Here is a 14,078-nt window from a genome sequence, read left to right as displayed (position 1 = left end):
AAAGTTGTATCTACTCTCTTCATATATAAATTGTAAAACTGAATTATCTTGGATAATATAAAAAACACGTGAACTACAGTACAAATGACAAGAAAACTCAATTGTCATTTTTCTTCAGTGTCATGAACATTTGCAATTATGACACAACGGTAATCATTCTCTTGACAAGTTAATAACACTACACAACACCACTCAAACTAAATTATGATCTTATGATTTTAAAGAACTCTAATACGTTTGGATCACATTTACCGATAAAATACAACCAATGCATTATAGTATTTCACTATTTCTGTTTTCATGTTAGACTAGTTATGTAATTAGTGTTAAGATGTTTTAATCTTCTTATTCATTAAATATGAAACATAAGAGCCAACTTTACGAATAAGATGGACATAACGCTGGTCATTTTCGCATTATATTTTAAGCTACACAAACGTTTTGCTAATGAATACTGATACGTGTAGTTGTGTACACATATTTTACGACACGATTATTTTCAGGTATTATGTAAACTTAAAAAATTAAACGAGAATTAGAATAAACTAAACGAACAACCCTGTTTAGTAGGCTTTTGTCCTAAGGAGTTGGTCTATTGGTAAAGAGGCTTGCTCTCCCTTAGCGGAGACGTAGGTTCGATTCTCACTTTGGGTAGTTCGAATGACATATCAGTGAAGAGCGAATAGGAGCTTTAATCCCGAGAGTTCACACTTGTTAAAAAAATAAAAGGATAAGCTAAAAAATTAAAAATTGATGACTGAATATTTAGGTGAAAATAAACGAGTATAAAACCCTTCTTCTCCGGCGACCGTTAATCTCTTTCAGTTCCGACGGCAGCCATGGCCACCGGAAACAGTATGAAGAAATCATTATCATCATCATCGAGTAAAATATCTCTTGAACAGTTTGTCTCCAAAATGACTCCTCTTATTGACATGGAAAAGGTGCTACTCATTCTTCTGCTTCAATTTTTAATAACTATAAAGTTAGTGCAGTAATCTGATTTCACTTTCATAATTTGCAATTGATTATGGATATAAACTTTGAGAGGTTAATTTATATATATTGAGTTACTGTAGTCCAGTTAGGGTTTTTAATTTCGGAATTAGGATATTTAGAAATATTTTATCAGTAATTAGCAACTATTCAGTGTGAACGAGCCGAATCGAGCCCAAGTTCGAATAGGCTCGAGCTCGGCTTATGAGTCATTTTTTAAAGCTCGGCTCGTTTTGACTTACTAGAGCTCGAGCTCATTTTCTAAAGCTCGGGCTAGGCTCGTGAGTTTTTTTAAAGCTCTCGTGCTTCAAGTTCTTTTTCTAATGCTCGAGCTCAGCTCGCGCGTCGTTTTTTCAAGCTCTATCTTGGCTTGGCTTGTCTCGTTATTTAGTAACTAAATTATAAACGTTTTAATTATTTTTTATATTTTGAGAAAAACCTTGAACGGACCAAAGCTTGGCCGTGCAACGTGAAATTATTACATTGAAGTCCAAAAGAGTAAAACGTCAAAATACACAAGGCTCGTTAAGGCTCGACGAGCCTAAACGACCTTTCCATACAAGGCTCGAGCTTGGGCTTGATAAGTAAAGGGGCTTTATTTTAGGTTTGGGCTTCATTTCAAGTTTTTTATTGATCTGAGCGGCTCGGCTCGGCTCGTTTGCACCCCTAGCAACTAGTGTGATATCTTTTTGTATTTTTTTGTTATTGTAGGAAGCTGAAATCTCCGCATCAATGAGCTCTGGTGCTAATAGAAATTTGGATTCTGCATCAAAGAGAGGATCCACCATTCTTAACTTGAAGTGTGTAGATGTTCAGGTTTGTAATTCTCAGTTACAGTTATTACAGTTTCATTTTAGGCAGTGTTATAGAACTCACTCTTCACTAGTCGGGCTGTGGGGTACCGACTAGCCATTAATCGGATCGGAATCTTTATTTGTATTTTTTTAAAATTGTATATATATTTATATGTGTGTGTGTGTGTGCATATGTATACAATTTTGAAATTTATATATAAATGTTTACATAAATACTTCAAACATAAACAATTTAACGTAAATATAACAAATCAATGAGAAAGCAGAGGTCGGATTGCTTTTCAAAAAATAAAAGAATAAATAAAAAAGGTTCTATTTTTGACCAATTTGACCGACTACTGTCACAGATTAGCAAAAAATTAGTGTGTAACCCACCAATTAGCAACTAGTTGTCGACTAATTCCGAGTTTTACGCCACTTTGTTTAGGTCAAATCTTGATATTTATTGTTTAATAGTTTATAAAACAATTGAAGGCATAGTTATTATTAGTTGTTGGTAGACTTAACTGAAAAATAGCATAGTTATTATTAGTTGTTGTTAGACTTAACTGAAAAATAAACGTTGTTTACTGTAGACTGGATTGATGGGAAAAACTCTTCTGGAACTTCAATCAAACAAAGGAGATGTTCTTCCCGCTCACAAGGTAGAACAGCTGTCAGTTTTTTTGTATTATTTTGAGAAATATATGTTATTATCCGGTTTCATAAACTTTAGCGCTTCTTATTTTTGTTGCAGTTTGGGACTCATGATGTTGTTGTTTTGAAACCAAACAAGGCTGATTTAGGCTCCCCTGCACTTGGACAAGGCGTTGTGTATCGATTAAAGGTAGATAATTTTATTAAAAAAACAATTACATGTTTGATTGTTCTTTTGGATGTTAAGCATTTAAGATGTGTGTGTTACATTTTACAGGATTCATCAATCACCATTGCTTTTGATGATATTCCAGAAGAAGGTTTAAATAGTCCTTTACGCATTGAGAAAGTGGCTAATGAGGTACAATACTTAGGCCTGTAAATGAACAAACGTTCAGTGAACAGGTCGTGAACCGTTTGGCAGGAAGTTCGTTCGATTTGTTTACAAACCTAACAATGTTCATAACTTATTTTCATTGGTTTCTCTAATTCCTGTTTCCACACATCAGTAAGAACCTTATATACGTGTGTAGGTGACGTACAGAAGGATGAAGGAAACATTAATACAACTAAGTAAAGGTGTTCGAGTGGGTCCCGCTTCAGATCTAGTTCCTGTCTTATTTGGAGAAAGGTCTCCAACAGTAATGAAAAAAGACGCCCCATTCACCCCGTTCAATAAAAACCTTGATCACTCTCAGGTTTTAACCTTTCTATTCACATCTCTTTTAATAAGTTATATTAATAGTTCTTTATAATTTACTGTTTTATACAGACTAATAATTTTCCTTTGCATTGAAGAAAGATGCAGTTAAAAAAGCTTTATCATCAAAAGATATGTTTTTGCTGCACGGACCTCCTGGAACCGGAAAGACAACAACTGTTATTGAAATAATTCTTCAGGAAGTCAAACGCGGGTCAAAGATTCTTGCTTGTGCTGCTTCTAATATTGCAGTTGATAATATTGTTGAACGGCTTGTTCCTTACAGGTAACAAAGTTATAGCATTGCTTTTAAAGATCTCTAGCCAATCCCTGTAAATATCAACCCCCTCACGTCCCCAACCACAAAACTTCTCTTCTTTTTAGTTTTTTTGTTATTGATTTACTACATCACTTTCAAATACTTTTCTTATGTGATTGTATTGTTCTGAAAATGTTTTTATGTAGCACGAGTGAGATGACAAATTTTTGACATATACATGGAAAACTTCAATGCTTCAACTATTATGCTGATAATGAGTTTTCAGCGTTGAACTTTTACAAAAATAATTTCCTACAAAATAGGTCCTTTTTAATACAAATATAGGTGACTTGTTTTTCAAGATACGTCTTGTCAAAAGATCTGTTGAATATTTTTAGTGTCACATACTTTAGAGCAACATAAAAATTTACCTTCTTGAAGTTTGATTCAATTCATTAGTTTACATTTTTATCCTTATAATAAAAAGAAATTAAAATAATTGATTGGATGTTAGTAGTTTTCTCAGTTTTCTTGAAACTTTGTGGTTATCTCATGAACCCTCCCCTATATATGTGTGTGTGCATTTTTATTCTTATGTACACTTGCGTGTGTACGTGCTAATTACTAAACTGTTGGTTAATTTCTATATCAGAGTGAAGTTGGTGAGAGTGGGACATCCTGCACGGTTACTACCTCAAGTATTAGACAGTGCTCTTGATGCACAGGTTTGCTTCATTTCATCTCTCTGTATAACAGTTTAATATATCCTTTTATCTTTTCTTTTTAATTGGTTTGTTAGATATAATTGCCATATAATATGTTATTACTTTGTTGGCATTGTTTCATATATTTCACTTCCAGGTGTTACGTGGGGATAACAGTTCTCTTGCAAATGACATCCGGAAAGAGATGAAGGTAAATTAATTTCAAATAATTAATACTTGATTTTTTTTAAAAAAATTTGTTGTCCATCTTATGTAAACGATTTTGCAGGCACTGAATAGTAAATTATTAAAGGCGAAAGACAGAAACACAAAGAGGGATATAAGGAAAGAACTGAAGATGCTTTCTAAAGAAGAACGCAAGAGACAGCAACTGGCTGTGACGGATGTTATAAAAAACACAGATGTTGTTTTAACAACTCTCACAGGTTCATTGTCAAAAAAATTAGATGGCACTTCATTTGATCTCGTGATTATTGATGAAGCAGCTCAAGCACTTGAGGTTGCTTGCTGGATTGCTCTACTCAAGGTAACTTATAATCATTCTCTTTTTAATCATTTTATTATATCCTAAGTATTCCTTGATTAATTGTTTATGCCTTTTTAGAGTTTTTTTTAAATTATTAGTGAAATCTGCGACATTTTGGGTTTATTTAAGAACAGATTTTGGAAAAACCTTATAAAGCTTTATATTTTGCATGATTATTTAGTCGCGCTAAATGGGCCGAAACCGTCACAAACCTAAAAATAGTCTAGAAACATGAACCCAAACACGACACTTGTGTTAATGGGTTGACACGAACACAACCCGTCTAACCAAAAATATATATTCTTTCTTGTTTTTTGCAAATTAATACTCCAAAATTTAGAAATTTACAACCAAAAGTACAAATTTTCATAACACAATCACATTTAAACTATAAAAGTATAAAACATGATGTTCATTTCTCTTTAATCTTTTATATTTTGACATAAAACATTTATCAATTCAAGTTAATAACATAAGAACAATTTTTATATAGTTTTTTTAAAGATAAACGGGTTAACCAGGTCATAAATTCACACTCCTGATTTCCTTAACTCTGTTTATGATTTGATTAAATCCCTAACTTGCAAACGTGAACACAAAAAAAAAAAAAAAAAAACCTTTTAACATTGCAAAGGTCTATTTTTGCTTGATCAAATCCATAAAACATTTAAAAAAACAATCTTTGTTCAGCTTTATAAGTTTTAACGGATTTGATAACACAAAATGAAAGTGTAGGCATTTAGTTTTGCAAAATGTGAAATTTTATAGATTTTATAGTTTGCGCTTTATATAAATATGAATATATTAACAACTATCTAATGATTTTGTAGGGTTCTAGGTGCGTACTTTCTGGGGACCACCTTCAACTTCCTCCAACAATCCAAAGTGTTGAAGCTGAGAAAAAGGGTTTAGGTAAAACACTCTTCGAGCGCCTTGCTGACTTGTACGGTGATGATGTCATATCTATGCTCACCGTTCAGTACCGCATGCATGAGCATATTATGAACTGGTCTTCAAATGAGCTTTACAACAGTAAGGTATGCGTTAACTATTGTTATTGCTATTGTTGATAATATATTTTATCATTGTTATTTTTAATATAATTATTATTGTAATGATAGATTAAAGCTCATGCAAGTGTTGCTGGGCATACGCTATATGAACTTGAGGATGTACAAAAGTCTTCTTCAGCAGAACCTACTCTTGTTCTCGTAGACATAGCAGGGTATGCATATTCGGGCAATTATTATGAAAATATATACCCCTGCAAACTTGCATAATATCATATTTACCCAACCAAAACAATTAATCTCACATATACTTAAAATTTCATATTTACCCATTTCTTTAAATTTAATTTATAAAGTTGACCAATTGACCATTATACCCTTCCCTTTTCTTACACTCCAAACTCTCATATCTAGGCCTGTAAACGAACAGAACATTTAGTGATCCGTTAGTGAACTGTTCAGCAGTAAGTTTGTTTATGCTTATATATTTAATTCACGAACGAACATGAACAATTCTTTTGTTCATTTAGTTATAAATGAACAAACATAAACACATGTCTCTTTTGCTCATTTACGCCCCGTTAGATTGTTCGTTCATGTTTATTAATATAATCATTTAAACTTTCTACATTTATTACAATTTACTCTAGTTTTAATAAATTTTACGCTCAATGCGTTGTTCACAAATGAACACAATCACTAAAACCCTGTTCGTTTAGTTCGTGGGTGATCGTTTGCTCTATTAAACTTAGACGAACGAACACGAACATACTTGTTCTTGTTCGCTCATTTTGTTTACAAGCCTTCTCATATCCTAATACAGTTTTTAAGGGAAGGGTATAAATATCATGATATTTGAAAATGAATATAAAATATATTTCATAATAAAATTTTTTGTTTGGTAAATATGATATTATACCAGGTTTTCAGGGGATATATCAAAATATCCCTGTCACGTGATATTATTATTTGACTTTCATTAATATTATTATTTAATTGTAGTTGTGACATGGAAGAAAAAAAGGACGAAGAAGAAAGCACATTAAACGAAGGTGAAGCGGATATTGCAATAGCCCATGCAAAAAGACTCGTTCAAAGTGGAGTTCGAGCTTCTGATATCGGAATCATTACTCCTTATTCAGCACAGGTTTTGCATATAAATAGAAACAAGTTGTTTTTTGCTTTTTTATTTATTTATTTATTTATAATTTTGTGATTTTGTTGGGTGTTTAGGTTGTTTTATTAAGGATGCTGAGAACAAAAGAAGACAAGTTAAAAGATTTGGAAATCTCAACTGTGGATGGCTTTCAGGGCAGGGAAAAAGAAGCCATTATTATTTCAATGGTCAGATCAAACTCAAAGAAAGAGGTACTTATTAAGTTATTATCGGTACCATTATTATTACAAATTTAATATTAATGTGGGTCAGTGAATAAAGTTTTACACTAAGTTTATAAAAATTTACTTTAGGTGGGATTTTTAAGCGATCGTAGACGTATGAATGTTGCTGTGACTCGGGCAAGGAGACAATGTTGTCTGATATGCGACACTGAGACCGTGAGTAGTGACAAGTTTTTGAAACGCTTGATTGAGTATTTTGAGGAGCATGGCGAGTATTTGAGCGGTTCAGAGTACGGAAATGAATAAGTTATTTGAAGTGTAAAGAATAAGATAACATGTGTTTATTATGAAGGTAATCAGCATTCAAGTTCTTGAACATGTGACTAGCACGTGACACGATGTGGTTCATGTGTTTCACCTGCAATTTTCATTTTGAAGATATTTTTAGGACAGTCTTTTTAACATCGTTTTTTCCAAGTCGATCTATGATGGGATTTCAATCGTCCCCTTTTATTTGACGCTTCAGGTCTCATATAAGGTAATTTGGAGTTATATATTAACGAAATATACAAGTTTTTCTCCAAATGGGTCATTTTTGGATATATGTAGTGTGTTTCATATAGGTGACATTTTGTTCGTAAATGAAACTAATTAGGTTGTATGATGGTTATCAATATTACATATAAGCTCATTAAGTTGAAATGATGCTTGTGTGTTGAAATGATTATAATGCATTGAAATGTAAATTTATAACATGAATTTGATTATCAACATGATATTCATTAAATTTTAAGAAGCCAATGAATCGGAGAACGAACTCAAGATACAATTGACCCTACGGGCGAATGTGATCTTGTTGTATGTATATCAGTATATGCATATTATCTATGTTGTTAGAGAGAGAGAGAGAGAGAGAGAGAGAGAGAGAGAGAGAAGATATAATTTATATGCTGTATGTCGAGATGTTTTGGTTGTAGGTGCTTGGGGATGTGTTCATATGCGAAAAATACCAAATTTGACTTGTAAGAGGCGTATCATACACTGACCTGCACGAATTATATGCCAGTGTCAACTATCTATGCCGAGTTGATATACCACGGATATTGAGGTTGGCGTACGAGTTTACAAATTTTGGCAAATCTTTGCTGGTTTGATCTGTTTAACGTGTAACCGCACTTAGCTATTGCTAATATCTCATGTTCATATGCTTTTTTAGATTAAACACATTGCGTGGAAGCTAAATCAAGGGCAATTTTCAAGATAGATCAACAAACATAAAAATTCGGTAAGCTTCTGGTGATGTTTTCAACTATTAAATTATATGGTGTAATGGTGCTGATATAATCACTGTTTTAGTGCAGCTATTTACGTCTTGCAAAAAGGTGAAAGTATAAAATCTTGTAATTTGATGACATGTTTTGTGTTTAATAATTAAAATGTTGGGATCAATTTCAATAATAAATTATAAAAGAAATTTACCAAGTTGAAAATTTTGGGTGTTATAGTTGCCTTTTATTTATTGATATTAATACTAGGAACAATACCTTTTCAAAATAAAGCATAGTACACGCTATTTTAACCTTTAAGTGTCAAGAACAAGATAGCATGCGTTAGATCCTAATGTAATCCGCATTTAAGGGCTTGAACATGTGACTAGCATGTGATTCAATGTAGTTCAGTTGTTTTTTTGGCAAATGCAAATAAACAACCCAGTCGTTACTTTTGGTTGGACTAGGCAATGTCATCACGTAACAGTCACTCCTGCCAGATGGCACATGACATGATCCAAACACCACGTTACCCCACCCGAAATCCATCTTGTCCATGATGTGAAACCTTGTTCCTGATGATATCATCACTGACATTTCTGTGCTCGCAAATGCTATTGCTACCAGTGGATGTGAGCGACGTTCCTCTACCCAATCTATAAGGTCGAGGAAATGGTCTTTTACGACGGCTGTCTGTACGAACTCGTGAACTTCCGTAGCTATATTGCTCAACGACATCTCCTTCAATTCCTAATATTTCAAATTGAGTTCATTAGATTTACAATCATTTCACTTGTTTAGTAATTGGCATGTTAATTTATGTAACCAGTATATAAAACTTTATATAAATATTTAAAACTTAATTGGCTAGTTTATTGTTGGTTTGATTTCTGTTTCTACAAATGTATGACCATGTAAAACCTATATAGATATGTTTGCTCGGATATCAAAAGAATATATATATATATATATATATATATATATATATATATATATATATATATATATATATATAGGCTAAGTATAAAATGAAAACCTAGTTGAGTTGTGAAAACTTTAGAAACCCATTCTCAACCACATGTTTTTAATTAATGTTTAAATCTTGTGGTCCACAATTAAAGTGAATAAAAAATGTAAATTTAAATATAACTTTTTCTCTCTTCTGAAAACATATATAAAAATTAGTAAAAAAATGTTAAAAAATAGCAAAACATTTTTTTTTAATGTTTCGATGTTTTGTATTAAATGTTACAACATATATTACATGTAACCAAAAAAAAAACGATGTTACATAGGGTTTTCACAACTTAAATGGGTTTTCATTTTAACCTTACCATATATATATATATATATATATATATATATATATATATATGTATTGTTTAATTCGTATTTGTAATTTCCAAAAATTTGAAAAAATGGTAGGTTGATTTTTTTTTTCAATTTTATGTAGGAACTTTTACATGGATATGTATTTTTTAATAAAAACAAATAAACGAAATAAAAAATATCTCTATAAGAACTTTAGCAACGGATTCATGACCAAAACTTTGTCATTAGGTGATCCGTCGCTAGAGTCATTTATGATCCGTCAGTAAAATATTTATCCGCGTCAGTTTCCCTATGGAGTTTCACTGACGAATTACCATGTATAATTTCTTTACCGACATATTTAGCAGTTGAATTATCATTGGTAAAAATCTTCTGATTTGTAGTGAATAAGTTTGTTACCTGTGATCTTCTAGTCCCAAATGGCATTGACAAAACATTTCCAAAATGGGAAGCCATTAGTTTTTCTTTCTCTTCTCCATCTCCCTGACCCAACCTACTCCTTCCATCAACCGCAAGAGCCACACTACAAACCTGGTTACGCTTATCCGAATCTTCCATGCTCAAAGCGATAATCTTCCACAAAAAAGAAGTAAAAGCTTCAAGTTTGGACCTCTTACGCCCATTCTCACTTGCCAACTGTTGTACCCTATTAAGTTGCTCGCCCTCAATGTAATATACACGGTTAATGAGTGAATAATCACCATTCTTATTGTTGTTCTCATGATCGGGTTTAGTTGGTGGTTCAAATATAGAGTACACATTGTTTAGTGATTGCGAATAAGTGGTTGGACACCTAGGGTTGAGGATAGACCTCTTGAAAGAGGGTAACATAGATGGTTGTTCGGATCGAGTTATTTCTGCCCATGATGAGATGAACATGTTGGCTGAGAACCCGTCAGCTGCCCGGTGATCAAACATGCACCCTATCACTATGCCTCCACATTTTAACTCGGTAACCTACATAGTATGGTAAAAATAATGATATTACGTTTGACTTATTTAATCAACCAGTCATACCCAGAATGATTCCACCAGTGACAAAATGCTATTAGTAGAGTCTGGGGTATATCTGACTTATTTGATTTGCTTCATGCATTTGTTTAGAAAGTTATTATGTAAGTATGTAACATAGGTAGTATTTTTCATTGAGTGTTTAAACAATTAATGAATGATCATGGTTCTCAAGTTGTCATTATTAAACACCAGCCGTGTTATTTGAACATGATTATTAGATTATTATTTTGTTCGGTATTTAATATTCGTTGAAATCACCATGACATGGCCTTGGTGATCGATATACATAAAAGACAGAAGAGGTTTTACAAACTTTTTGAAGTGACGTGACACATGAGAATAACGAACACCTCGAGAAAAGCCCGGCTGCTATAACTTTCTATTTATTTTAATGGGTCCAGTACTTTGATATATTTATCATAATCGGTGAGTGAAGTATAGTGAATAATGTTATGTAGAAGTCATGTAAGCTGAAAATACACAATCACTTTCTATTATACCTAATGAATGGTGAGTGATTTTTTTAAAGCTAAATAAAATATAGTAATGAACTTTAGAAAAAACAAGGTACGTTCAATCATTTTGTAGGCCTTCAAGTAAATTTTTGTTTTCTTTTTGTGACAATCATAGAACATAAAGTTAGCATTTAAAAATCACATAACCTAAAAAAAACTTTGCCCAGGCTAATCAGTTAACAAAAATCGACTATACACTGTTTCACAAAATCAATATACCCAATGATCTAACAAATTTTAAAATCATCTAACCATTAAGATTCATCTTACAAATCATAAAACAATATTACTATAATCTATTTATGATATAAATCTGTAACAAAAATTATTAAATAAATAAAATAAAAATTCTATCATGAGCAGTACGTGTTAAAAACCTTATAGTGGTAGACACAATTAGATTAGAAAGGTATAATAATATTTAATGACATTTGAAATTTTGGATGATAAGTAAGTTATAAAGTTGGTCATTGGTGATTGATCGAACCAATAAAGAAATTTTGATATATGCATATATTATGCATGATAAAATGAAAATCCATTTAATTTAAAAAAACTCGTTATATAATATGATTTTTTACATATGTAGTATATATATGTTACGACATTAAATACAAAACATCGAAAACAAAAAAAAATATTTGTTTCATATTTTTTTTACATTTTTTTTAAATTTTAAACATATTTTCTAGAATATAGAAAATGTAACTCTACGTTTACCTATTTATTAACTTTAATTGTGAATCATAAGTTTCAAATTTTAAATTAAAATATGTGATTGAGAATGAGTTTCTAAAGTTTTCTCGACTCAAATTGGTTTTTATTTTATCATAACTCTACTGTACATATAGATATATAACTACACATACATATGCATATATTATACATACATACAGAAAAAAATTGCATGAGGGAATAGCCACTAGACTAATGCAACATCATATTTAAGGAATAAAATTAAACAATAGTATTCACATAAATTATGTAAATGTTATTTTAAACAGTCAGTACTCTCTTCACCAACAGATATCTGACGATGAAAATCATTTGTTTTGTAGTGTAGGATGATATGTCAAATCACATAGTCTGCAGAGAAAAATTCTCATATCCGTATTCTTAGTTTTCCATAACTTAACCAGTTTGAGGTTTTATTTTATTTTCATTTTTATTTTCAAATAGTGCAAAATATGAATTTTTCTTTAATCAAATAATTAACATCTTCACTATTAAACTTTGGTTATATCTACTCACTTTTGGATATTGAAGATTTTCTTATAAAACATATGTGGTTAATTATTGTTGATTACCTGGATGGCAAGTACCCCATGCAACTTCTTGGGCATTAATTTACCCTCAATACTCTCATCTGGATTATAAAAATTAACTTTCTTAAGCTCAACATCCGCAACAGCATGAGTGAAGTCAACTCCGCGGTTATTGCAATGAATTTGATTCTCCCCAACAGCTGCATTCAATAGGATCTCACCTGCAAGCGGGTAATACAGCGCAAGAGCTCGAGATAACGAGTCTTTGAGCACGCTTAGTGTGGTGGCAAAATCGCCATGAGACGGTTTCTTGTAGCAGAAGAAAGAGCCAACATCAAAAGGTGGCACAAGCAAGTCTAGATTGGTAAAGGGTAACCAGTGGTCCTTGCATGTTTCTGCATGGACCACTACTTTCTCAATAATATTGATTGAGAAATTCTTAGAGATAATGGCCATGTTTTGAAGGAAGATGAGAGATGGTGTGATTTTACGTGTGTGCGCCTTTATATATATGTTGCACACACACTATGAAATTTTATACTCATAAAAAAACAAACTTTTAACGACCCACGAATAGTACCAACTACCAAATTACCAATCCCATTAATTAATATAGTTTTGACATGTGCTCAATATTTTATTCCTTTAAATGAACACCTACTAGTTTTTTTATCTTCTTTTCAAAATAATATTTCCTTTTTCATATTTTAAGGTATAACGAGTTTCGTTACCATATTAGTATTATGGTGAACCGAACTGATACCTTTTAAAAAATATCAGTATCAGATTTATTTTAGCAAAATCACGACAGTACTGGTATCGGTACAATGGGCACATTACTAATATTCGTTTTAGTTTTTATTACGACTACTTTAATCATTTTACTATTACCTACTTTATTTATTTATTTATTTATTATATGCATATGTTTTTTTTATGGTCTAAAGGTTTAGTGTTGAACTTGGTGTTTCTTTTACTTAGTCCCATGCATATGGTTTTGGAGCCGGAGGTTTTTTTGGAAGCAATCTATCTATTCTTTAGAATGGAGGTATTTGCCTACATCTCACCCTCCCCAGACCTTGTTAACAACTTTGCTATTCATGGGATTTTTACTAGGTATGGTTGTCGTTTTGTTGTTGATCTACGAGGAAGAGTTCAACCTAAACCTGTTTTAAAGAAGACAATTGCTGTTGAGGTTGAGAAGGTGTACATTACACCCAATTCTTCCCACAACCTAAACCGAAACCTGATCTACGAGTCAAGGCCATGAAGGATGCAACAAAAGACATCGGTATTGGTAGCGCCTCAAAAGGAAACCACTCATGTTGACAATGATTTTGAAGAAGCGGAGAAAAAAATCAGAAAATACTTGTGGTTGTACCCTTATATCCTTTAAAGGCTATAATTCACCATTTCTTGATGGGACCAGCCACTCTATAGTGAATAGCTAAGATGGAAGTTGTAATAGAAGTAAATGAATGTTATTGCCACTCTTAATTTGAGTGTAATATTGATATAGTTTTTTAAATTAAAAAAAAAATGTTACATGATTACTCGTATATTTGTCCCTCCCCACATCGTATGATATATATATATATATATATATATATATATATATATATATATATATATTTATATTGTTTCCCAAGTGTAGTAAGTGTTGTTTAATAATTTTT

At 31.9% G+C, this 14,078-nt stretch overlaps 2 protein-coding genes across 2 annotated transcripts; one reads left to right on the top strand and one right to left on the bottom strand.

The window, feature by feature from the left end:
• The first annotated feature begins 836 nt into the window (after window positions 1–836).
• LOC143636463 (uncharacterized) lies at window positions 837–7,454 on the top strand. The gene is made up of 15 exons (XM_077104050.1): window positions 837–944; window positions 1,708–1,812; window positions 2,387–2,455; window positions 2,548–2,637; window positions 2,725–2,808; window positions 2,981–3,145; window positions 3,246–3,433; window positions 4,059–4,131; window positions 4,268–4,321; window positions 4,400–4,657; window positions 5,488–5,694; window positions 5,779–5,882; window positions 6,670–6,814; window positions 6,901–7,035; window positions 7,138–7,454. Exons 1-15 carry the CDS (start codon window positions 840–842, stop codon window positions 7,312–7,314), a joined length of 1,959 nt encoding a protein of 652 aa, XP_076960165.1. The 5' UTR covers window positions 837–839; the 3' UTR covers window positions 7,315–7,454.
• A 1,093-nt stretch (window positions 7,455–8,547) lies between these two features.
• Window positions 8,548–12,872, bottom strand: LOC143636462 (coniferyl alcohol acyltransferase-like). The gene is made up of 3 exons (XM_077104049.1): window positions 12,445–12,872; window positions 10,008–10,565; window positions 8,548–9,026 (listed from the first exon to the last, which is right to left on the bottom strand). Exons 1-3 carry the CDS (start codon window positions 12,856–12,858, stop codon window positions 8,619–8,621), a joined length of 1,380 nt encoding a protein of 459 aa, XP_076960164.1. The 5' UTR covers window positions 12,859–12,872; the 3' UTR covers window positions 8,548–8,618.
• Between the last annotated feature and the right edge of the window lie 1,206 nt (window positions 12,873–14,078).

The sequence above is a fragment of the Bidens hawaiensis genome, unplaced genomic scaffold, assembly GCF_021521415.1.
Source record: "Bidens hawaiensis isolate Kalapana, Puna unplaced genomic scaffold, B.hawaiensis_p1.1 tig00007983_1, whole genome shotgun sequence".
Lineage (NCBI taxonomy): Eukaryota > Viridiplantae > Streptophyta > Magnoliopsida > Asterales > Asteraceae > Bidens > Bidens hawaiensis.
The sequence above is the reverse complement of the archived record's forward strand: the minus strand, read 5'-3'. Positions and strand labels throughout refer to the sequence as shown.

What these genes read in the sequence shown, in the direction of transcription:
- LOC143636463 (XM_077104050.1), top strand. Translation starts at nt 840, where the DNA reads ATGGCCACCGGAAACAGTATGAAGAAATCATTATCATCATCATCGAGT. An exon ending in TGAAGTGTGTAGATGTTCAG is followed by an intron (nt 1,813 to 2,386) that starts GTTTGTAATTCT and finishes TGTTTACTGTAG; the next exon opens with ACTGGATTGATGGGAAAAAC. An exon ending in ACATCCGGAAAGAGATGAAG is followed by an intron (nt 4,322 to 4,399) that starts GTAAATTAATTT and finishes ACGATTTTGCAG; the next exon opens with GCACTGAATAGTAAATTATT.
- LOC143636462 (XM_077104049.1), bottom strand. Translation starts at nt 12,858, where the DNA reads ATGGCCATTATCTCTAAGAATTTCTCAATCAATATTATTGAGAAAGTA. An exon ending in ATGGGGTACTTGCCATCCAG is followed by an intron (nt 10,566 to 12,444) that starts GTAATCAACAAT and finishes CATACTATGTAG; the next exon opens with GTTACCGAGTTAAAATGTGG. An exon ending in TTGGGACTAGAAGATCACAG is followed by an intron (nt 9,027 to 10,007) that starts GTAACAAACTTA and finishes TTGAAATATTAG; the next exon opens with GAATTGAAGGAGATGTCGTT.